Source organism: Xenopus laevis, chromosome 6L, assembly GCF_017654675.1.
Source record: "Xenopus laevis strain J_2021 chromosome 6L, Xenopus_laevis_v10.1, whole genome shotgun sequence".
Taxonomy (NCBI): Eukaryota; Metazoa; Chordata; class Amphibia; order Anura; family Pipidae; genus Xenopus; species Xenopus laevis.
Window position 1 is genome coordinate 45032814 of NC_054381.1, and position 26955 is coordinate 45059768.

Below are 26955 nucleotides of genomic sequence, written 5' to 3' on the forward strand. Positions count from 1 at the left end.
TGTGACCATGCTGCCTTAATAGTCTTATTAAAGACCCGGGTACACTATTTAATAGAGATAGCTGAGAGATGTATGTTGAGTATATCCTCACATTTCAGTTATTGTAATGATCCCATGTAAAACCTCAAGAGGACTTTGTGTTAATTGGTGAGGCCAGCAAAAGAGCCGTACTTTATATATAAGGCAGACATTACAAGTATAGTCTAATGCTCCTTACATATTATTACAAAACTGAACCTGTAATTGTACCTAGGTAGCCAATGGCTGATAGCCCATCTATACCCATGCAGCTAACAGCCTGAGCAAATGTTTAATTTTCAAATATTATAGTTCAGAAAGTTTCTGACTTTTTATTGCTACAATAAAATAGAAACACTTTACTCCATGTAAGTGCAATATGAAATTAGATGCACTTGTCTTAAAGCATGTAGAAGAAATGCATAATTGTGTATGAAGGCAAAAGACAAGAGAAGGACAATGGAGGACTCCCTGAAGAAGAATGATGGAAAGTGAGGAATTTAAATAAAAATGTAGTGAATTCCTGGGATGGCAAATGAACATTTTGGCACTGAAGAAGAAAGTTCTGCTGTCAACGTTCTACTTGAGTAGCTGTGGTATGTCTATTCTAGAAAATGTACCCTGGCAACCAATTACCAAATAATTAAAACTATTCTGGAGTATATCATAGCAATAAACACATTAATGCAGTAACTGCAACACTCATTCTATTAGCAATAATACACCAACCTGTGGGCCAGGAGGTCCCTCTGGTCCTTGCGGGCCTGGCACACATGAAGTAACTGTAGGATTAGTCACTGAATTAACCATTGGAGGCTCCTCAAACAAGAAAAACACAAAATATAGTGATTTAATATACTTATGACACCATTATAACACTGATGTATTTGACCTGAAATCTACATACAATACAAGTTTTAACACAAGTTAAAAAAAAAGTGTTAGCAAGAGTTACTTCTTAGAACCTGGGACACAAAGCATCTGCCCTGTAGCTGTGACAAAATGTCAGCTAATGCTATGGAAGACAAAATGCCTTCTACGTCATTGCCATGAAAAATCTTGTTTCTTAGTTTAAGCCTGAAGCATATAAGATATATGGGCCTATTTAAGCCCACTGTGCGTGTGTCAAAAGCAGCTCTTTACACCCCCCCACTGCATCGCAATCCAGTTGAAATAACAACTAGTAGGCTATGCCACAGGCTTTTTCAAAGAAGTGTGTCTGTCATAGATTTATGCCTCCTCTTGCAATAGGAAATCTGAAATTCAAACTAACTGTAGGAGAAAGGGGTTGTCCCCAAAAGCTTGTCCCGCATTCCAATAAATGTTTTAAAGGCAGGAGCCTAAGTATGGTGTGCTTCTTTTTCCCGTTTTCCAAGAACTGTAGGAGAAAAACAGTACATAAGCACTGCTCCTTCTATAGCTTTTGCATGTACAGAAATGAGCAGTCTTTGCACGTACATTTAATGAAATGCAGAAGCTTCTATTAGCTGGATTGGTGCTAACCTTCAGTGGCAAGCTCCCTCTAAGTAATTGTTTTGAGGGATAGATTGTTTCCAGTGAAGAATTACTGACTCCAGAAGTAGCAGCAAGTGTTGCTTAGCATTTCAAAAAATTTTAAAGGTAAAAAACATCATGAGTCTGCAACAACCCTGTTGGAGAAGTACAAGGGTTTTTTTTATTAAAGGTTGAGTTGTGTTTTTCCTGAAAAATTTGAGTTTTTCAAGGGTAGTCTCAGTAAAAACTCGAATTCTTCAGGACAAAAAAAAAAAAATTGGAGATTTATTAAGCCCCAAAACTGCAAAAAGCCTGAATCCGAAAATACTCCAGCTAAAACCTGTTGAGGTCATGTAGAAGTCAATGGCAGAGGTCCCTTGAACCATTTGAAGATGTTTTTGCCTTCATGATTTTCGACCTTTGATAAATAACCCCCTAAATGTGCAAGAGGTATATCAGCCACTTGGTTGTTTTTTTTTTTAAAAAAACATATTTGCAGATTGATTTTATGGTCCTTATTCTAGAATGTTCTGATACCAGACATCTGGTATTAATACAATATTCTTTTTTTTCTGCAAGCTTTGAAGGTAGTTAAGTACACGAAAGAACATACTGTATCTCAAGTCGAAACACTTACCAAAATGCTATCATAATCTTTTTCCATTCATTGAGTTAAAAACTTGCCATGAAGGTAAGTGTCTAGCTGAATAACTAGTATTAAAAAGAGAGCTATATACTGCCTTATAAACTCACCCAGTTTCGTTCTCTGAAGAATGGCAGAGGAGGGAATAATGGTGGTGGTGGTGGAGACAGAATACAACATAATTTGCTACTGCTTCGTTTCTTCTGCTCAAAGGAAGCCAACGCTGCCAAGACAAATGCTCAGATGTGTATTGGTGAAATATGGGCACATTATGCAAATACATAAATTAATATACAACATGTAGTAAAAGGATTTTTTATACATATATATTAAGAGGGTCCCTTATATCTACCACTAGAGACAGAGCTCAGTGGCCACAACTACTGCCTATGCCCATTTCTTATCCTGTTTTTTGTGTTTCTTTTAAATACAAAATAAAGCCTTTAAAACCAAAGGCAGTTTTTTTATTGATGTTATTCCATTTCCCTTACCTCACACCCTGAATTGTTGAAATCCATATCATTATATCAAGGATCAATAAGGCTCAATAGCACATCATATAGACAGAATATTAGGAAAATATTTTGCATTGATATTAAGGTAGCAAATTACTGTGCTAAAAGTGTAGTAGGTGGTTGTACTAGCTGCTATCCAAATGTTGGGGCTTCGCATACCCGATAAACTGAGAGATTGGAGGATTATTAGTAGAGGGTCAAAATCTCCGGTTCCCAGACTATGGTTCATAGGAGGCTACAAGCAGTGGTTGTGTGAGCCCAGGATGAAAGCAAAGTAGGGTGAGATTGTAGAAAATTCCTTATTATTCTTATAGATACTTTTGGAAGTCCAGGTTGATAGTCAATAAGGGAGAGAAGGTTAATTTGTAGATTAGGAACAATGGATGGATGGCTGATAAAATAGTGCTTTTATATATATGTAACCTTGTTATCAGCTAAGAGGTGCTTGAACAAATTTTGGACCTCATAGGAATGGGCCTGAATGAAAAAAGTCTGAAAATCACTGGTCTAAATGGAAAGAAAATCACAGAAATAATAGGCACAATAAAGTGTTAATCTGATTACTCATTGAGGGGTATCACTGACCATTGCAACCAGATGGTAGCTAAAATTTCAGGCTGAACCGAAGCAACATAGAATGGAAATAGTTCAAAACGTTTACAAAAATTAAAAACACCTGAAAATTGTCACCAATTACTACTACGGACTCCATAATAATTCCAAGTCAACTTTTACAGAGAATGGCTGCTTTAATCCCAAATCTATGTAGCAACAGCCACATTAACCTTCTGTGCTAGCCTCGCTATGTGGTGTCTATAAAGAATCTTATTTACTGCTGCTCCTCTGGGATTTGTTATAATAATTACAGAAGCTCCCAAACCATTATTTTTAATTTATGACTGAATATCCTTTTTGCGCCCTCCTGAATACTTCATGCATTATTTGAAAAACAAATTGTCACAGTTGCCTAGTGTTTTAAAGTCACATGATATGAAGGTTTGGCTGAAGACAAATGCGGAAAAGTTTGTGAAGAAATGGATAGATAAACATAGCTCTTGGGAACCCATTAAAGTATTTAGTGACCTCATCTAGCAGTGGAAAAATTTATAATTTTAATAATAATAGTGATTTTTGCTGAAAAATTAAATTTTTGCTCCGACAAAAAAAATGGCACCTTTAAATAGGTCTGTAAAAATGTGCTATGTACAATTTAAATTCCCACTGCATTTGGCAGTGTATTGAAGAATGTTATATTGTGAATGCAATTGTTTAAATCAATGTAAAATTGTATCCGTTTTGAACTTTACTAGCATTTACAAAATCTTTCATTCGGTGCATCCCTAATAATAATAGGTGCAAGTTAGTTTTCCTGGGGATTAGTAGAACTGGAGTATTCGAAAGAACACTAGGTCTGTCCGGCACTCAAATGGATCCACAGGACCAAAATATTTAAGTTAAAAAATATATCTTTATTAGCCAAAGTTAAAAAAGTATACTTGCATCTCCGTCTACCCTGCGCGTTTCGCGCCCACAAGGGCATTTAATCATGGTCATTTTAATTTTTTTGCCTTCCTCTGGATCAACTGGCAGTTAGGCAGGTTAAAAATGTTAAATGGACGTGTGTCTTTTTTCAACCTAACTTACTATGTTACTATGAGATGCAAGTATACTTTTTTAACTTTGGCTAATAAAGATATATTTTTTAACTAAAATATTTTGATCCTGTGGATCCATTAGAGTGCCGGACAGCCCTGCTCTTCTTTCGAATACTCTGGTTGGCCGCTCCCTAAAGCTGGGGGTCTGGTGCACCCGGACCACATCTACTACTTGGTGAGCTATCTACTTTATTTCCTGGTGCACCTTGTTTCTCCTACCATAGTGATTAGTAAAACTGGCCAACTCGGCTGTATTATTGGTGCTCACATCCAACATGAAGGCCTCCACATTTTCTTAAAAGCTAGCTGGGGGGCTGAGAGATATAGTGCAATTACAACTTGCCCTTTCCTGTACCAGAGGTTTCAAAACCTTGACATCTCTGCTAAAACCACAGTAGTCTAATAAACTTCTAGTTGTTTCTGCCATTCAACATCGGCATGTAACACCTGTTTTGTCTCACAGCAAGGATCGGACATATGAAATGAGGAAAAAATGTAGAAACTCTAGTAGCAAATACTGAGGCTGTGATACCAGAGAATGTCTGCTGTAAACTGACACATTTAGTGGTGTTATTTGCTAAACCTCAATTTTTTTTAGATTGAGGTTTTTTTTGGGCAAAAACTCTTAATTTTTAGAAGGGAAAAAAAACTTGAATTTTCAAAATTTATTATACCCTAAAGTCTGGATCCAAAAATAGGCCATCACAAACCTGTCGAGGTCATTTAGAAGTCAATGGCAGATGTCCCTTTTGCAATTTGAAGATATTGTGATCTGATAATCCGAAAAATTTGTGTGTCAAATCCAAATACATTTGTACAATTCAGGTTTTTGCTCCATTTTATCGAGTTTTTTTTCCCAACTAATTTTTCTCACAAAAGTGAGAATAAAAATGTATTAACAGAACTGTCACAGGCATTTTATATGAATCCAACCTAATTCTGGGGCTGTTCTCCTTAACAAATTAACATTTAGCTTTATTTTAGTCCAAACTGAAATGGTTTTAAATTTCTATTCTCAGTGGTTATTTATTTATGCAACATGCAGTTTAAATGCAGGAGCTCTCCATTTTATTTATTTTAAAGGACAAGTCAACCCCAAAATAAAAATTTGCCCAATACAAGAAAAAGTAATTCTAAGCAACTTTACAATAAACATTTGTTAAAAAAGTTCATTGCTTTTAAAATTAATTGTAAAAGCAATTGCTAGTGAAAGCAGCATTTGCCTTACTTCTTCTTGTTACTTTTTAAATGATGTTGCACAAGTCTTAAGCTGGCCATAGATGTTGAGATTTTTAAAAGATCAGATCCTGATCGTGAGACCACGATCTTCTCAGAACGATCGTACGAATTTACCAACTAAAAAGACCAATTTGCCAGGAAAATAAAGGGGAGCTGCCTGCTTGTCCCTGCAAACATAGATAAATTGCACTGGGGCCGACAAAGATTTTTTGACCTGGTCGATCAATTTCCTGACAGATGTCGGCCGAAAAATCGTAAGATGTACGATCGTTCGAATCCCACTAACCGCACGATAATTTCGAAGGATTGGTCGGGCTTCACTAAAATCGGTCGTTCGGCAAGAAGAATCGTTGCGTCTATGGGGAGCTTTAGTTCCCCAGCAAAGACAGGTCTGTTAATCATTGGCTTGTCTTACATTGTATCAACAGTCTGAGCCACCTGGGCAGAGAATCGAAAGGGGTAGAAAGAATAGCAGGGGTAATAGTTGCTTAGGATTAGGTTAGGCAAAACCTTATTTTTTGGTTTGACATTCCGTATAAATTAATATATATATTGGAAAGCTTAATATATATATTGGAAAGCTTTTTTCTTGCTAACCCAGGCAGAAACTGTTAATACGTGATAAAAGAATTACAATAAAAACATAGTCTTGGCTTTAGTCTTCCTTTTTTTTTATCCCCCAGAAACCAGAAATCATTTTGAATTTCAGGTTGGACAGAGACAGAATTAAAGGGGGTGTAAATCCAAAAGTAATTTGTTGCCTTTTGAAAAAAACGGTCATTCTAAACTTTTTCAATATATATTTATTGCACATTGTCATTGGTTTGAAGTTATAGTGTTATTTCCTGCCTACATCTGACTAAAATGTATTTGTAAGGTCAACTGTAGCTGTCGAATTTTCACCTGCCGAATTGTTGCGATGGCTACGAAGCCGTTGCTGGCGAATTTTCACTGCTTAGTAAATTTACCCCTTAGAGGCCTATTTATCAAAATTTGGATTTTAGAAATTCTGCAACCACTACTAATCTCACATTTTAAAAAAGCTACTTATTTATGAAAAGATCCGGAAAAAAGCACAAACAAATAAAACATGGAACAAATCCAAATAAAAATATGAACACCTTGAATTCCTTGTTTACAAGCAAAATAATAATTGAAACATTCTAAAACTTCCACGTAACCAAATATTTAACAAAACTGAATGGCAATTACCATTGACTGCTACATGACAGTTGGTGTACTTTTTTGTCTTTCTTCTTCACATACCAGATTTTTAGCAATAAAAAAATTTAAATTGTGAAAGACACACCGTTAATAAACCTGCCCCTTAGTACAGTATTTTGTTGTATCACTTTCCAAATCTCCATTTTTCCATTTGGGAACCTAAATAGCATCGCTAGGGACCGAAATAGAAAACCACACACTGCAATTGTAAATGACACTTGCTTTGTGTCATTTGTTCCACTCACTGTACATAAATTCGCTTGTAATACTCACATTACATTCAGTGTGTACCGATTATTATTACAATCTCTGAAATAAATCGATTGCCTATTATGAAACTGAATGCGGAGTCCCAGAGCTAAGACACTTAATATTTTGCTGTTTCACTTCCCAAACCTCCATCTTTCCATTTAGGAACCTAAATAGCATTGCTAGGGACCAAAATAGAAAGCAACACGCTGCAATTGTAAATGACACTTGCTCCGTGTCATTTAAGTTCAGAGAGACTGAAACCTTTATCAAGTACTTTGTAACCCCCTCTAGAGATATCCATAAGCGCACAAACACAATATCTATTATTCACACCAGTTGATAGTCGGCTGCAAATAGCCACTTCTCAATTCAAGCAGGATACAAATAGGGATTGCAGCCAAAGATTACAACTCAATGTTCTTATGTTCTTGACATTTTGCAAAACATATTTTAGTCTAGTTTATATTTTTCCTTTCCTCACACTGTAATTGTAGAATGCAATTCACTAGTCACATTCACTAGTCTTTCTATACAATATACAGTTTTTTCAGTATTTATTCAGAAACTACTTTCTGTTACTGCTTTATAATACTATGAAATATAGAACCATAGAATGTAAAAATGCTGCACAACACTACACACAGGTATGGGATCCATTATCTGGAAACCTGTTATCCAGAAATCTCCAAATTCTGGTATCATGCTGCCAGGCCCTGATTTTGAGCTTAGGCGCCCCTAGGGCCACTGGGTCTAGAGCAACCCCCCTCACGTGCTTGAGCACTGGGGATTAAGCGTACAGGAGTATGCATCCCCGGTGCTCCTTAGGTTGCAGTTGGTCGGCATGCCACCCCTAAAAACTTGCTGCCTTTGTGGCCTTACCACAAATCCGGGCCTGCAGGTCACTTCACAGTCTGTAAATATTAAACAAGGCAGGAAAACTGGGAAAACTATGTACAAATGAGATGAAAACAGAATATATTCACTGAAAAAAATAAAAGGAAAAAATATATTGTTGCATAAATGCTCACTATACACTTTCAGATTTGCCCCCAGATCAGGGGAATGCATATACTGTCATAGTATTTTAGTATCCCCCATACATGCTATTAGGGAGGCTGTTACTGCTAGTGGTAAACTTGTTAATCTTTTCAACTGCATAAACCCCCCAAAAAACATTACAAATGGAGGGTATAAGAAACAGATGCAAAGTATTTTCAGTGATATCACACACAAAAACAGCCAGTACAATTTAATTACATGGCCTCTCTGAGTAACTAATTTTTAATGTGAATAAGGGATTCTCACAAGTATCAAACACTGTGAAACACCACTCTCCCCCTCCACATTGTCTATTACAAGTTGTGGTGAAGGTAATAGACATTTTATTTCAATAGCAGGCATAAAAGCCTAGTTCCAGCATTCTTTTCTCTGTAATACAGGCCATAAACATACCAATGCCATTGTATTTAATGGTGGATGCATTCTGCCTGGGCTACCCTGGTCAATATTTACATATTGCAAATTTAGTCTGATGCACCATAGTGCCAGGGCCCCTCTTCACTACTTGAACTGAACAATAGAAAGGCAGCCATACTGAGTGGCCCTTTGTACAGTATCCATTCCATCGGCACCCTTTTGTCTTCAAAATAATAATTTGTTGACTAAATGTTATTATCCAGACTTTTGCTTTTTAGAGAACGGTATAAATTACAGTTGACAAAAAATGTTAATTTTTTCCCACTGCTGAGTCTTTAGAATTATCTAGAGACTAGTGTGTTTCAACACTTATCATCATTTATGTCCAACTCCATCCAATCCATCAATAATGAGCCCATTAAATTATTGCAAGGTTTGTCACAGGTAATGTGTTATCTATCCCGACCTTGAGGGTCATAACAGGCCAGAGAAGACAATCGTAATATATTGCCTGTCAGATATCTCAAAGGCCCCTCGGATTTCAATGTCCATATTTTAAAGAGGGTGAAAACCTTAAAGGGATTTTGTCATAATGCATCAGTTAATAGCAGTCCTCCAGCAGAATCCTGCACTGAAATCCATTTTTCAAAAGAGCAAACTGATTTTTTGAAATCTGACATGGGGCTAGACATGTTGTCAGTTTTTCTGGTGCCCCTGGTCATGTGACTTGTGCTCTGATAAACTTCAGTCACTCTTTACTGCTGTACTACAAGTTGGAGTGATATCACTCCCCTCCCTTTTCCCCCTCCCAGAAATCTATCAACAGAACAATGGGAAGGTAATCAGATAACACAAGTCCTTGACACAAGATAACAGATCCCTAGTAGATATGAGAAAAGCACTCAGCAGAAGAAATCCCATTGCGACTCCTTCAGTTACATTGAGTAGCCTGTCTGAAAGTAGTTCCATCATGAAGTGTTGGCTCTTTCTGAAAGCACATGACCAGGCAAAATGACCTAAGATGACTGCCTACACACCAATACTTGCTGGTATTTAGCAAATATTTTTAATAAGAAACAAGAAATGATAACAGATATATATATAAATATTCTTAATAGCATACCTAACCAGAATCTTTGCCTGACTTTACGCATACTGTATGATGTTGCTTCAGAAAGTGATTATGGCTGGCTGCAAGAATCCCTTTCATTCATGTGGAATTTTATTGATAGATAAATATGCCTTTAACCAGCCCAGCTTTCTGCCGCCATGTTCCTCCCACACATTCACTTATTCCAACTAAATCAATTTCCATTACAAGATGAAACATTTTCATTTGTTTGATTAGATCTTCCAGAACATAGAGAAAATTAGTTGTAGTTTATGCCTAGGGGACACAACGGCTTTAGCATCACATTCTGCACTCAGAAGGAAAACCAAAGATATTGTTAATTCACTTGTATTCATATTTGGATTTTAAAATTTATGTTACTGCTGCATTGCATTCATAAATGTCTCATTACAATGAATATAAAATTTGAGCTCTGTAATAGAAAACAGAAATATACATATTGGGATTGATTTACTGAGATAGTCTAATACAATTTAAGTATTTTTTTTTACAAGCAGGAAGTATATTATACTGTGTAATTGTGGTCTCAACAGCGGGATCACCCGGGCCACAGTTCTATACTGGTCTTCTGAAAGGGTGTATGTATTTATGCTCAAATTTTTACATTGACTCTATATCAAAGCCAAGACAAGTACATTTTGCAGATATTGATATAGTATGTAAAACAAATATTTGTAATAAAAAGTTTTATGGACTGCACAATAAGGCTCATATTAGATATGGAAAACACAAATAAACACACATGGCACAAAATGGGTCAATCAGCCCCATTTCTTGCTAAATCTTCCTAGTACCATGCAGGGCCAGTAAACCTCATCCTGTTTTTTCTGTAAACAGTAAAGTTTTGGTTTCCCACACATTTATTGGACATGGAATCACTATGATATTACCATGGCAAAGATATAGCACTTGCTCCAGTTGTCTTGCCTTGTTCTTTATACATGTGGCACATAGGGCTACAGAACACTGACAACCTTGAAATCCAAAATGGAACTAACTATTCTGTGCTCTGCTTATAAATACTGCCCATCCAGACTCTTGTAATAAATGTTGCCCACGTACTAATGTCCCTCATTGCCTCAGCTTCAATGGCCCTGATACTGGTTCTGCATTATTAATTTTTTTGAAGACCCACCTAATCCTTTAGTGGACAATTCTCTTTAATTGTACAAGCGTCTTTGGGCGTTCTATGACTTGGTCTTGTCATTCCTCATACCTTCCTCATTGTTTGCCTCACCTTGCCATAAGATAGGCATGGTCATATTAAACTGTGTATCTGTGCTTATAAGTACCAATATATGTCACTCTGGCTGCTTATTGGACAGTTTGGGGAGAGATTTCTTGATCTATATGTAATATACAGGTACATCCAAATATCTATATCCAAAAAAAACTGTTTATGAAATGCATAATCTATGCAAGATCAGAGTTAGAGCATACCTCCCAACATTTTGGAAATAAAAAGTGGAACAAAAAAGTTGTATTTTTTGACCACGCCCATTTTTGTGGCCACACCCCCTAATTACCATGTTCATTTTACAAAATTTGGCAGGTTATGAAAGTTTGAACATATTTCTGTGTTTTTTTCAGTTATTTGCTAATGAAGGTGAATTGCCCTTTAAGCTGTGAGTCTAACTTTCCCCAAGGGACCTGTTATCTTATATTGTTACAATTACTTATTTGCTTATCTAGAAATTGTTACAAAAGTATCTTATCTGCAGCTGTGGCTGTTCTCTGCAAAAAGCCACTTACGTTAGAAACTTTTTTTTCTGGCTGTTCAGTGGAGAGAAAAACAGGAATTTCCAGTACAAATGAGGGGCTGCGGGTTGAGCTGTTAAAAAAGGGACTGTCACTCTAAAAACGGGACAGTTGGGAGATATGTTAGAGTAATGGCTTGGGAAGCAGCATTATAGCCTCAAGTCCTTTGTTTTACAATCTGTGTACTGAACCCAAGAGAGACTGTACCATCAGGGTATTTATCAAGCTGTTCATTGATTCTCAGTGAAAACCGAAGCAGCTGTTGAAAATGCTATAGGAAAATACAGCTTCATCCATTGCGTTTTCCACATTTTAGTTCCACCAGAACTGCTTGCATTTTTCCCATTAACTTTAATGGATTACACAAGGTTTGTAGTGGTGTACAATAATAGTCAAATCCGGCGTCTGGATGGCCTACATTAAAACACACCTTGATAAATTTGCCATTTTTACACTGTTGATAAATAGGCCACATTATCTCTTTTATCTTCTTGCTTTTCCAGTCCTGGGAGCAAATTCCCTAAGCGGCACAAATTCACTAGCGACCGCTTTGCCCACTTCGCAACTCTTAGCCAGGCGTAAATTCGCCAGGACAACACTAATTCCCTAAGATCCAAAGTTGCGTCCAGGGTGCCGAACGCTGGCAAAGTTGCACTAGCGTTACTTCGGCAAGCGAAGTTGCGCTAGCGTTGGCTAATTTGCATACGGCGGGAAGTGAAAGTTGAATGGACGTATATGTTGCAGCAAATACATTACACTACACAAGCACAGGGAACTTTAATAAAAGAAAATAGTTGTTATAATGCCTTACACATGAGCCAAATGTATAGTTTATGTGCCAGGTGCTAGGAAATGTAGGGGGGAACCTGGTTACCAAAAAAAAAATTACGGTCTTTTGCAGGCTATCACTCAGAAAAAAGGACTTAAAAAATATTTTAACTAAAACTTGAGGAAGTCCTATCTACTCCATTACACTTCGCCTGGTCTGAGGTGGTGAAGGCAAGTCTGGCACAAGAGGTAACGTTCAGTAAAATCCGCATCTTACTGAATTTGCGGAGTTACGTCCGTTCTCCAGAGCGGGAATTCGCCTGGCGTTAGAGTGCGAAGCAACGCTAGCGTCTATCTCCTTCGCTAGAGAAGAGACGCCATAGCCCGTTAGGGAATCGGCTTATTTATGAAATGTCACGCTGGCGAATTTTCACTAGTGTTAGTCACTTCGCCCTTTAGGTAATCTGCCCCCTGGTCTGAACTCAAAGGCAGGCCTTACTTGTTATCAATAACAACCACTTAGATGTTTGCTTTGATTATTCTATTATTCTAAATTATGTAGCAGAAACAAGCTGCTTAATAGACCTGCAAGATAACTGACAGAAAAGAGTCAGAAAACAGAAAAGTATCAACAAACCCTGCTTTCCGTTTAAATTTACCTCAATATTTTCTGAAAAAAACTCTGACCAAATCCGCACAGACTTTTTGGGCTTATTGATTAATACACTTTCCTGAAAATTTTGTTTGCAGGAAAAAAATTTAAAAAATCGTGAAAAATCCGACTTTCACGATTTTTTTGGATTTTTCATCCGATTTTCACCATTTTACGAAAAATTCAGGGTATTGCCTAAAATCAATCGCACATCAAAAAATCATCGGGACTTCTCCCATTGACTTATATGCAACCTCGACAGGTCTGAGATGCCGGATTTTCAGATTCGGACTTTTCCATCCTCGGGGAATTTAATAAATTCGGAAAAATTTGTGATTTTTTTAAAGTCCGATTTTAATAAAAAAAATCACACATTTTTTGTGATTCTTGCATTCGGAGTTTAGTAAATAACCCCCTTAGGGTCTGGCCACACAAGCAGATTCGGGGAGATTAGTCCCAGCGACAAATCTCTTCTTCGGGGCGACAATCTCCCAGAACTGCCATTCGCTGAATAAAATGAAAATCACCTGGGGGAAGGCACATGCGGCACTTCGCTTTTCGAAGTCGCCCGAAGTCTGCTCACAGATTGAGGAAGATCTAGCTTCTTTTTAGCACTTTGCCTGGTCTGAGGTGGCAAAGTCAACTCTGGCAAAAGAGGCAACGTTCAGTAATTTTAGTGAATTTGCGGAGTAACGATCATTCACCAGAGCGAAAAGTCACCAGGCAACAGAGTGCGAATGAGTGCTAGCGACTGTCCCATTCGCTAGCAAATTGGCGCCTGCGCCTGTTAGTGAATTGGTGGTGTCCCTGCAGGTGGCAAAAGTGGCGAAAAGTCGGTATCGTTAGGCAATTCATCCTTTAGTGAATCTGCCCCCAAATAGCAAAGGCCAATTAGGAAGACACAGTGATTGTGTAGGACTTATAGGATAACACTTTGAAAACAATGGTTACTCTTTTCAAACGGTTGCCTTGTTTGTTTATACTGAACAGCTAATATTTTTAACAGGCTATCACATAAAAACCTTATTCATGCTGGTGCACCATCTGCCCTAAAGGCTTGCCTTACATTCTGTTCCCTCATTGGCTCTGCTGAATTGTTAATGACATGCCAAGGTATGCAGAACTGGCCACTGACACACCATCACAGGTGCCTTTCCTACTTGCGAGCAGATCAAAACTAATAATAAACAAGTTGGTTAGTAGAGACGCATTACATATGTAACACTGTTGTCAGTGCCTCCATTCATTATTTCTCACACTCACTTGGCCTAAATCACCCAGACTCTACAAAGTGGTCATATACTATTCCTTAAGAATATTATTCAATCTGCAGGTTTTTACAATCATATGTAAATGCCTATTGCCCTTTTGATTTTCAGAGACCATTTTATCCTCAGACATCAGCACATTCCTGGAGTTAATAGAGAATGATTTTGCTGTGTTATTTCATTGTGGTTTATGGAAGACCATGTGCTTTTTTATACCAAAATTGAAACACAACAGAGTAAGAGGTGTTAGAACCACATCCCAATCATCTACCGGTAGTTTCCTGCTAGTGGTTATAATAGTATTGCTAAAACGTAACTTTCAATCAAGTTAAAACAAGCTGCGGGCGGCATAGGTGGACGGTGGTGTGAGTAGCTCCCACTGATTCACAACGTAGATAGGCAGGTTTTCTGCACGAAGGGGAAAAATGGAAGGAAGGTTTGGGTGACTTTAATTTTTAAGACACGCTATGGCCATTTGGGCGTTTTACCCGACCCACACATCACTAATGGGCAGCTTGTTTTAACTGGTGATTAAAAGTTAAGTTTTTGCAATACTATTGTAACCACTAGCTGAACTGGTTTGCGGGAAACTAGATGATTGGGATGAGGTTCTAACACGTCTTACTCTGCTGTGTTTCAATTTTGGTATAAAAATTCTTGATATTATTAGCTAACTTGCAGACTAGTGGTTATTCAAGTAACTGGGTGCTCACTTTTTCTATCAAAAGACCATGTGCTTCTCAGATTGTCACACATTAAGGACTTCCACTCCTTGATCCAATAGAAAACATGGCACACTCAGTAGCATAAAGGAGCTCTGTACATGTATGGGACCTGTTATCCAGAATGCTCAGGACCTGGGGGTTTCCAGATAATGATCATTCTGTAATTTGTATTATCACACCTTAAGCCTACTAAAAATCATGTAAACATTGATTAAACAGGCTTGTTTTGCCTCCAATAAGGATTAATTATATCTTAGTTGGGTTTAAGTACAGGGTATTATTTTATAATTATTTTTTTAATATTTGAATTATTTGGATATAAGGGAGTCTATGGGAGAGGGCCTTCGCCATAATTGGGACTTTTCCAGATAGCGGGTTTCTACGGATCCTAGCCTGCCTTAAATAACTGTAAGGACAGCACTCCAGTTGCCCCCTGGCTCCCTTTCCTTTCCCCATAGTAATAATACTCTTTTGCAAGGGGATACCCATGTCATACTACTTCCAGAGAAGTATTTGCAGTCAGATGCAACTCTGTGATCCATGCTGGAGATGCAAATAGTTCTACATGACAGCATTGGGCACAAATGAGGGTGAGTAGGGTGCATTGTAAACAAAACAAAAATTGGGTTTTAGGGCACATTTTTGCACTTGCTCCTCCCGTCAGAAAAGAGCCTTTGTGTATTTAACTTGGTAAAAAGCTATGGTGGCTATATCTGCAGCATTACAAGATGAAACCATCCAGTAAATTATGTAAAACAAAATACAATAACCAATGGCTGGGGTGCTTTATGCGTTAGAGTTCTTTGCTATACAAGAAAGCTAACCTATCATATAGTCAGCCATAATAACTAATGGCTGGGGTGCTTGATGCGTTAAGAGTTCTTTGCTATACAAGAAGGTTAACCTATCATATAGTAACCCACAATAACCAATGGTTGGCCTGCTTGACGATTAGCGTTCTTTGCTATACAAGAAGGCTAACCTGTAAATAATGTAAATCTCATGTGTTCACCATATTAACAGGGGTCTGTAGTTAACCCTGAGAGACACAGATTTGCTATCCCCACTATAAATAATAATAATGAGAGTTGTATACTTAGTTCACTGTATAAAAATGCAGTACCAGTGGTTCCATAAACAAAAGCTAAACTGTGCAGGCGTCTAATGACAGTAACATGTTTATGATTATTCCATTCTAAAAATAGGATGCTATTTTTGTTCACTTTAGAGCTGCAGTACCTAAATATAATAAAACAGCACATATCATCTAATTATAACAGACCAGCCGCCCTTATTATACTGGCCTTTTGACACATCTTAGCATACCATTTTTAGCATTTATTCCATTGCTCCTTTTTCAGTCTCACAAACACACTTCCCACAATCCATTTGTATCTGTTTGACATTATAAGGCTCATTAACAAAGCAAAGGAAAATACACTAATCGGATGCATATCAGAATGTTTTTTTACCCAGAATTCAGTTTTTTTCCACATAATTCCAGTATAGTTGCAAACGTCCACCAAGTATTGCCTACTGCAACTTGTGTGCAATATGGGTAAACACGAGAATATCCTATATTTAATTTTACCAAGGCTCTAGATTAACAATGTTGGGTAATGGGGCCAATAAAGGAAGGCCATGCCTAATTGTCATGTGTTTATAAAGTGTATGTTTCCCAAGGACTAACATGAACTAATTAATAAGGCAAAATTCATTACAAGGTGCCAAAAACAGGTGCCCCTGGTCATAGTAACTTACCCCAGGTGTGTACAAAATAATAATACAGGTATGGGACTCTTTATCCAGAAAGCTCAGAATTACAGAAAGGACTCCCATTTTATCCAAACAATCCACATTTTAAAAAATGATTTTCTAATAGACTTAATGTATGAAGATCCAAATTACAGAAGGACCCCAGGTCCCCAGCATTCTGGATAACAGATCATAAACCTGTAGTATATCCTGGGAAAGGTGCATTTTTCTTTAAAAATCCTTATTTACTGCAGTACAATTATGGCAATATTTGATTACAGTACAGGTATCAATTTGCAGTAACTGAATCTGCAGCCTGACTTCTAACAGCTGCTGAGGCAGTAGTCATATTTGGGAGGCTGTAGCACTGCAATAACAATTCATTCAGAATAAAGTCATAATGAATCCTGTAGAGGACAATGGCATAGTTATTAAAAAATGGTTATGCAATGGTTCATATATTGGTTGGGGCAGCTGGAAGGCCATTTAGGATGATTTTTCTCCTATAGTCTAATAAAAGTTCATCTTAAAGTTTGATTAGGATGAGATGTGTGGAATCAATTCAAACAAACAAAAACCTAACAATTTGAGGTTGTTGCTTTCTACAAGGAAACCCAATACTTATTAATTAAACAAGTACATCATTCATAGATTATCCCTGCACTGCTGATTGCAGTTCTCAAGATTTATCACCATTCCCTTCCTGATGAATGCAAGTCAGGTTTACTTCAGCTGCCAACACAACTATAAACCATTACGAGGAACCACAAATCTGTGTGTAATTTATCCTTTGTGCACACATTACTAATAGTGCAACACAGGGTGACTTTGATAACCTGACTGGACACAGCATCAACCTGCTCTTTTACAGAGTAATTGTCTGTTTTTGTAGGCGTCATGCATTGAGGTGCAGTTTGAGAAGGGCATGGATCAGACCAATAGAGTGGTAAAAGCAGAAAGGCAAGGAGCATTACCACTGATGCTATACCAGACTGCTGGTCCCTTACACACTAGTGTACCATAAAAGTGTTCAGAAGTCCTAGTCTGGTAGGTTCCCTTGGAGCAACCCCACATATTTTCAATGATATCCTTTAGCATTTATACCTTCATTGGAAAGTCCTCCAGTGTGACCCAAGATATTATAACATTATAATACAAGTATGGGAGCCATTATCTGAAAACCCATTATCCAGAAAGCTCCAAATTACGGAAAGGCCATCTCCCATAAACTCCATTATAATCAAATAATCCACATTTTAAAAAATGATTTCCATTTTCTCTGTAATAAAACAGTAGCTTGTACTTGATCCCAACTAAGATATAATTAATCCATATTGAAAGCAAAATCAGATTATTGGGTTTATCTAATGTTTACACGATTTTCTAGTAGATTTAAGGTATGAAGATCCAAATTACAGAACGATCCATTACCTGGAAAACTCCAGGTCCCGAGCATTCTGGATAACAGGTCCCATACCTGTAATTATCTATTACACAAAGGGGCAGATTTATCAAAGGTCGAGGTGAATTTTCGAATTGAAAAAATTCTAATTTCGAGCTGCTTTTGTGTACTTCGAATATTCGATTCGAATTTGCAAAAAATTTGAAAATTCGAATATTGAAATTTAGGCTGTTTTAGCCTACGGGGGACCTCCTAGAACCATTTGGAGTCAATTGGTGGACTTTGAAAAATCAGAGTTTGCGCTATTCCTTCAATTCGATTTCGGCCGAATAAGGACTTATTTGATCGAAAACGAACATATTCAACCCAAAAAAACTTCGACTTCATTTTGGTTGGTCTTTCTGCATTAGAATTCTGAAGTTTTTTCAATTTGAAATTCGACCCTTGATAAATCTGCCCCAAAAAGTACTGTAATATGCTTATCTACTTAACTTGCTTTTTAACAACAAAAAGCAATGGCAGCTAATTATTTATTTAATCCCACTAAAAAGACTTTTTCATTTTAACGAATAGCTTCTTTTTTGATGGGAAAGCATTTTTAGAACATTTATTATTAATAAACATTTGCTTGCAGCTGCCGTAAAAACAGCAATATTGCACATTCCCCAAATAACAGAGTTTATTGGATTACACGGAAAGCAATAGTCACACATTCTACATCATTGCGCAATAAATGAAAATATAACAATGAAAAGTTTTAATATCGTTTAGAAAAGTAATTATTTGTTACTGTTTAGTTCATGACTATGTACTTATCAAATACTTATATTATTTATTTTGATTAGTAAAGAATGCAGGTCCATATTCAATATAAACTTACTTTCTTTTTTAACGTAATCGAAAACTAAATATATCAAAATTCTTTCTTCAATATTTAGATGTTTTTTTTTACATTGGCATAGACTACAGCTATATGTTGGCATTCCAACATATTGGCATTATGTTTTTATTAAGCCAGATATTAAAAGGTACCTTTGTGAAAAAAACTGCTCAGATTTACCATGTATTTTTAATGTATTGTTGCGCTTTTAAAAAACATATAAAATAAGAACAGTACATAGATTTATATGCATGTTTATTTCTACCTGACAAAACAAGCACAGGCAAAGCTTCATAGTAATATTAAATTAATAGGTTTTTTGTGCACAAAATTATCTCCTCTTGAAACCAGACCTTGAATTGTTGTGTCATAGAAATTCTAAATGAAATTACATTTCCAATGGTTTTTGAGGTATATTGTAAATGCAATTCCAATTAAAAGCAGTATGTGTTTTTCTGCTTTCTACACGCCTTCTTGTTCTGACTCTTGAAACCATATAGAACTCATTTCTCCTCAAGGTCTGTAAATCAGTTAGGGGCAGATTTATCAAGGGTCCAATTGAAAATTCAAATTTTTAAATTTGCATTTCGAGTTTATTTTAGTATTTCAGGGTTTATTTTAGTGTAATTCGATTAGGGAATAGTCCAAATTTGATTTGAGTTTAAAATTTTTTTAAAATTCATTATGTACTGTCCCTTTAAGAATTTGAATTCGACTATTTGTCATCTAAAACCTGCCGAATTGGTGTTTTAGCCTATGAGGGACCTCCCACAATGAATTTGGAATCGTTTGGTGGACTTTTGAAAATGTAATTTTATTTACTTATTTTTTTGGTGAAAAAAACTCGAATTGTATTCGATTTGAGTTTGCATGTCGATCCTATTCCTAAATTTAATTTTATTTACTTATTTTTTTGGTGAAAAAACTTAAATCGTATTCGATTTGAGTGTGCATGTCGATCCTATTCACCCAAATTTAAAAAAAGTAAAAAAATTTAGTTTTTTTCCAAATTTCGAGTTTGGTGAAAAAACTCGAATCGTATTCGATTTGAGTTTGCATGTCGATCCTATTCAGCCAAATTTAAAAAATTCCAAATTTTGTAATATATTTCAATTGGTTGTTTTTTTTTCCAAATTTCGAGTTTATAAACTCTAAATTTGACTCTTGATAATTATGCCCCTATGTGTCTGCTGCATTGTTCAGCAGTCAGCATGTAAAGCATATATAAGCAGCCAAATACTGCTTTCAGTAGCAAATACATTTACACATTACTTTAAAACCACTTAGCCTTTTTTATGAATATTTATAGGAAATTTGCTTAGTATTAGATTTTATTTTATTATACAAAAAAAAACTGTTTTGGATGGACATCAGCTTTATATTATAATATTATATTATAATATTTTAGTTTGTAACATGTTACAGTATACACTCTATTGTACCACCACCACAGTTCCCTTAGCATACACATATCAATAATCTCAACCTAAGCACCAACGTAAAAATATTTCAACAAATATATTTTTACATATATGGTGCATAAATCACTTTCACTTAAAATTGTATATAAATATATGCCCTTCTCTGTAATTAGTAAATGTTAGTTATGCCGTAGATTTGTAAATATATACTGCTATAGCTTTCTGACTTGGTTATGTCGAGTTACACGGTCCTGAGACCCAGTAACACCTATACAACATTCATATACATACGTTGCCATGCAAAGACACTTGATGACATAAATAAAAGGTGCCTTAAGGTCACAGATATGCAAGTGGCATTGGCAAAAATCCAAAATGTATTTTTATAATTCTTGGAAAAAATGCAGTCACCACTGAAGAATGATCGCACTATTACATTAGTTTAACGCTGTGCATAGTTGGTTCTTGGGACTTTCCTTTAACAAAAATGTTACTTTGTTTGTAGGCACTAGAAATATTAATACCCTGTGTAGTAATGGGGTTGCCTGTACTTAGTTGTTCAATTGTTGTTCAATTTACCACTTATAATCTAATCAGCTCACATATTCAGAAAGCCTTTCCTATGCTGATTAGATATAAGATTAACTCTAAGGGCCAGATTTACTAACAGCCTGTATTTACTAATATTTAGGGGGTTATTTATCAAAGTCCGAATTTATCTCAATATTTTCTGCTACAAATGGCGATCAAATCCGCTCTGGTTTTTTACGCTTATTTTTTATTACATTTTCCTGAAAATTTGCTTTGTGGGGGGAAAAAAATCAGATTTTCACAAATTTTTCAGACTTTTTCATCCAATTTCCACAATTTTTCGAAAACTTCGGGGTATTGCCCATAACCCAGCGCACATCAGAAAATCATTGGCACTTCTCCCATTGACTTATATGCAACCTCGACAGGTCTGAGATGCCGGATTTTCAGATTCAGACTTTTCCATCCTTGGAGTTTAATAAATTCCGAAAAATGTGTGATTTTTATAATAAAAACAAAATCAAATTTTTCATGATTTTGCATTTAGAGTTTAGTAAATAACCCCCTTAAAGTGTCATTTTATGTTTTATAAAAATGTGAAAATATTGACAAAAAATTTATTGTTTTTATTGGCCCATATTTCCAATGTCAATTATTAAGTGTGTAAAGATCACAGGTACCGAAATACATTGTGGATACTGAAGTAAAATACTTTTTGTTAGAAAATTGGCTGATTATAGTCAATTACCAATGAACTCTATGAACAAGAATAGAGTAAATAAATGAGTATAAATATCATAAATAACCTTAACAGCCTTCAACATCATCTGTATTTATTTGTAGTTTAGCTTTCTACATTCACCTGCCTAGTTACTTCCATTTTTAAAAATCTAAAATCTGATGTCAGATTGAAATGGAAAACAATTATATATATTTCAAACATAATATATGTAAAATATGATTTTTCACTCAAATGCTTATGAAACCTTTAATAATGTAATAGGTATGTGCAATTTTGCATTATATTTCCAGTAATCTGCATTTTCCAGACGTACCTAGTCCACCATTGTTTCAGCTATATCTGCACAGGTATGAACCCTATTGTCCCATGTGTATCGGAAATGGATGGGCCAAAGAAGAGCAGAATTTACCCTCCCAGTTTCGGAAGTGAAGACCAAAAACAATAAAAACAATTGAGCAGGGAGCTGAGGGAGGCAAGAATATGTTTGCACAGAACTAAACCTCCCCACCAAACTCATCTTAGCTTTATTTCCAATCAGGGTCGGACTGGACCGGCCCAGACCTGGCCTCCTCTTGTTGTCCTGCGTTTTTACGTGCATTTCAGCATTTTTTGCGCATGAGGTTTTTCGCACATGCGCGTCACGGCAGTTTTTTGCGCATGCGTTGGCGTGTTTTTTGCACATGCTGGAAATATAGCAGTAGGAGGGGGCCCCTGGGGACAGCCAGCAGGGCCCATCATTGTGCAGCCCCGGTGGGTCCAGAAGGCTCCAGTCCGACCCCGTTACCAATAACAGTGTCACGGCCGGCACCCAATACCAGAACAGGTGCCAAGTACCCTGGTCTCGGCTCGGCTTCACCAGTAGTGTGACCACCGTTGGGCTTCGGGAGGAGCCCTCAGCTTACTTGGGTGCCACCTGGACTTAACGAGGGGTACAAGGCGAGATGTTCTGGCTAGCAGAGGGGCACGGCAGGTAGATAGTCTTTTGGGCCGAAGGTCATGTACAAATGGAGCAGGCAAGAGAATCGTCAGACAGGCAGGGTCGAGGCAGGTAGATATCAAGAATCGTCAGGCAGGCAAGGGTCAAACCGGGTAATCAAGCAGATGGGGTCAGGCAGAAAGAGTAGTCGAGATGCAGGCAAGGTCAGGATTCGGATATCAGAATAGTCAGGAACAGGCAGGGAACCGGAATAACAGATACAGATTTCACAGGAACAGACAGCACAAGGCTTCAGGAACCACCAGAATCAAGATTCTATCACGGGCACTGGCTGGGAGTAAGAATGGGCCTTAAATACCTCCAAATTTCGTGCCTTTAAGAGGTGCGCGCTGCGCGCGCCCTAGAGAACCAAGATGGCGCTGGAGGCCGGAACAGGAGCGTGGCGGCCGTCCACGCCGCCCCACCACTAGACCACCAGGTAATTTTATTACAAACAGTTTATATTTTATGATTTTTGATGTAAAAAAATATACTTAGGAACCTTTATTACCTAAGCACGTCTCCTGTCCCCAGACCGATCTGGCTGACTACAATAAAGCTGATAAAGTTGCATCTGTAGTGAATGTCTATGGCTTCTTAAGCTGGCCATAGACGCAACGATCCGATCGTACGAATCATGGATTCGTACGGTTTATGGACCGTGTGTGGAGAGTCACGATATTTTTCGTCCAGCGGAGATCGGTCGTTTGGTCGATCGGACAGATTAAAAAATTTCTGTCGGCTGCCGATAATATCTCTGCGTGTATTGCCGATCGTACGATCTTCAAAGGGGGACTGTCACCGGCTTTGTCGGACATAACAATCGTACAATTGCTGTCAGGGGCAAAACATCGGCTGATCTGTTCTTATTTGATCAGAATGGTAAGACTTTGATCCGAATGGTTAGTGGAGGGTCGGGAGATGGGAAAGTCCGATCGTACGTTGATTCATACGATCGGATCTTTGCGTCTATGGCCAGCTTTAGAGCAGCCCCTCTGGCATTTGTCAGAATCTACAGATAGCCAGTCCGTGCCTTCGCTAGTGTGCTTGTATTAGCCAAGAGATAATGACAGTGAGAAATTAAATCCTAGTGTACAAGGCATTGTGGGATACGTAAATTCTGTATACTGCTTGTAAGCTCTAGGTGCAGTTGTTCCAAGTAGGAACACTGATGTTATTAGTCCCTCCTCTACTGGCAAGATGTAAAATGTTGCAGGAAGAGAAATGTTTTGCAGCTGCATTTTAACCTATAAAAAGGTTTTTATTCAAAATTCTTCAAGAATGAATGCTTTGGAAAGGTATATTATGGGTTTTCAATTGTGTGAGGCAGTCTAACAGATGCTCAGTAGACATCACCTCTACGGCATGGTGCTACAAATTTTTAGAAATATCCAGTTACAGATCCCAAGCATTCTGTATTATACTTTCTATAACTCTATTCATTCACCTTGGAAGATGCATCGCTAAGAAGTTTTTTTTTCAAAGCCAACAGTACTCATGTATAAAGTAACATATTTCAATATCACTATATTACGAGAGAATGCATAGCTGCATCTGAGTTTTTTAAGATTGGCTTTCATGTTTGAACACTGCCGGAAACAAAAACATTCAGTCTCAAAACGAACAGTATGTGGGGAAAAAACGCCAATTCAAAACGATTTTGAATTGTTGGACTATCAGGATCTGTGCCATAGCTCACACTGTTCAATTAAAATCTTTTAATTATCAGGAATTGTAATTATTAGAAACTGTGCAAAACAAATGTAGGTTACATCAATAAACAAATCCTTTCGTACATAAAGAATTGTGTATACAGCAATTGATAACTTGAAGGTTGCAGAAACACCAGGTATCTGCCTCCCCTTGGCTCTACAGTACACAGCCCTTTCTCCCAGTCCCTAAAGAGCCCCCTATAATTAATTCCTTTCTACTTGCAGTTTATCACCTCCCACCACTGACCTATGGTAAGTATATTACAGCCAAGTCACCCAGTGTCCCAATACATTACATGGGAGCCTCCCAGTGCTTGTCTGCAGCTCAGCATACTGGAAAGCAGACTGGAAACACTACACATTCTGTAATTGTGATTTTGTTTCTTTCTTCTCTTTTACACTATGAATCAGTCCAAAACAGACAGCTAAGTCTGCAATCACATATCCTAAAGGAGGGTGTCTGCTGTAAGGGAAGGAAATATCAGCCCGTAGCTGTAAGTGTGAAACTGTCAATTTGTAGCTGCCTTGTGAAACTGTCACTTTGTAGCTGTCAATGTCAAAACTAAGCTGAGGTTCCAGGGTAGCCACACACAGTAAGGAGCAGAGGAGTAAATAGATTACCTGCAGGGATTGGGAAGACACTGTCCATGAAGGAAGTCTGAGAAAGGACAATACAGAAAAAAAGCTGCAGATAAAATCCCATACCGATCAGGCTAAACACAATCATATTGCTGCCTGCAATCTGGGAAGCCCGTGGATGGAAGTTGAGCTCAGGCTGCACTGGGGAATCCGTGTGTGTGCTTGTGTTACTGGGCACTCTCCCACTGCCTCCACCCAGAATGTGGGTGTGTATCCGAGTGCCGACTTCTCTAATGTGTGCCACCTTGATTGAGCATGTCTGAATATATATATGTGTGTGTGTGGTCAGCCTGGCTCCCCAGCACTGTTGGTACTTACCAATAAAATGCCTCTGCCTGAGTTAGAGATTTTTGGCACTTCAGAACAATATTAATAATATGACACAGGTGTGTGTGTGGACCCTTGCTAGACCCTGTCAAATGGTGTCGTCAGGCAAGAAGGAATGGCAGCCGCTCACATTAACTGGTCTCCTTGCTGCAGCCATGGGTTATATTTATCTAACTGGCCTGCTTGCTTTAGCCATGGGTTATATTTAACTCTGTCTGTTGTCCTGTGGATACACAGTTAGGGAATGAGGTTGGGGGCTCCTAGAAGTATATGTCTGTGTTTCAGCCAAAAAACAGGAAAAAAAAATACATTGATTCTCCCTTCGAGAAACATCAGGTTTTTGGTTGCCTCACTCTAGTGGTTGTATATGTGTATATTATGCAAGAACCATGAAATTATATGAAACTCCTTGATGATTTATAAAATCCTTATAATTTAAAATAGGGGCAGCCATAATTATTTCCAACATCCACTGCTGTCTATAGTAGTAGTTTGACTCAGAACAGAAGAGACTGTGTGAGACAATATTGTTCATGTTAGGGCTTTTAACACTAAGGTCAATTGATAGAAGCAGTTGTTGCATTACAACTATGAAAATCTGGGGGCCAAACCAAAGGGCTGCAATTGCCCTAATATGCCTCCTATCTGTGAGTCACAGGCTGTACCCCGGGTGTTATTATCCTCACTGCTACTAATGTCTGCACAGGCAAAGATATGGTGAGTCATTTCCCATACTCTTCCTATCAACCACAGCCCTACCTATGGACCATATTTATAAAGCTGTGCAACAAGCAAAGCACACACCTTGTTATGTTTTTTTATATTTTTTTATTAACAACAACCCAACAACCAGTGTTCTGCTCACAACCCTGCAGCACCGAAACCAATACCTAAACTTTGTAATTCAACCACAGCTGGAAGGTTGCCCCTGCTGTACACCCCAACCTTCCAGTGTCACCAGGAGTGCAGTCCATACTTCCAGCCCCTATAATGAATTCCACTGCCACTAGAAGTAAATTATGTCTCATCACTGATCTACAGTCAATACATTACAGCAGTACCACCCATTGTCCCAATACATTACATAGCAGCTTTCCCACAGTTCAGCTAAATACACATTAAAAATACACATTCTGTCACTGTGATTTTATCTCTTTTATATCCTGGATGTCACCAGCCCAAAACAGACAAGCTACTCTGCAGTCACATATGCTGTAGCTGTCAGTTTGTAGCTGTCAGTGTCAGAACTAAGCAGAGGTGAAGGGTAAACATACAGTAAGGAGCAGAGAAGTAAATAGGTTACCTGCAGGTATGGGAAAGACACTGTCCATGAAGGAAGTCTGAGAAAAAACAAAACAAAAGAGCTGCAGATAAAATCCCACACCGATCAGGCTAAAGACAAACATATTGCTGCCTGCAATCTGGGAAGCCCCAGGCTGGAAGGGGAGCTCAGCTGTGCTGGGGAATCCGTGTGTGCCGAGGCACGTGGTTGTAATGAAGCCCAGCTAGTGCTGAAGTGCAGCAGCCCCCACCACAGTGGCTGGGAACAAAAGCTTTCAGTGGGGGCTGCGAAGGCTGGGGGAGGCTGTGCTGAGGAGGAGTTGTTGGGAGAGTTAAAACAAGTATATCTAAGTGTAAAAATCAGAACTAAACCAGATATTTGCTCCCAGATCTGATCATACAGGGCAGAAACAAAGAGAACATGCAAGACCTGAGGCAGGCTAAGCTATAACCAGGAGGAGAAAAATCACAAAGTCCAGTGATTTTGAATCTCAAAAAGGTACAGGTTCAGCTGCACTGGGGCACACTAA

General features: G+C 37.8%; 1 protein-coding gene across 2 annotated transcripts in view; it reads right to left on the reverse strand.

Annotated features, from left to right (window-relative positions):
- The window catches only part of LOC108718911 (acetylcholinesterase collagenic tail peptide), a 55836-nt gene extending 29183 nt beyond the window's left edge, over positions 1 to 26653 (reverse strand). Inside the window, exons 1-3 of one of the 2 annotated variants that reach the window (XM_018267429.2) lie at positions 26448 to 26653; positions 2266 to 2378; positions 748 to 837 (exon numbers count right to left, since the gene is read on the reverse strand). In XM_018267429.2, coding sequence (XP_018122918.1) covers positions 748 to 837; positions 2266 to 2378; positions 26448 to 26550 — 306 coding nt within the window. In that variant the 5' untranslated portion in view covers positions 26551 to 26653. Of the gene's footprint in view, positions 1 to 747; positions 838 to 2265; positions 2379 to 24799; positions 24990 to 26447 lie in introns of those variants that run through there. The other variant, XM_041565991.1, reaches the window with a different exon arrangement.
- Between the last annotated feature and the right edge of the window lie 302 nt (positions 26654 to 26955).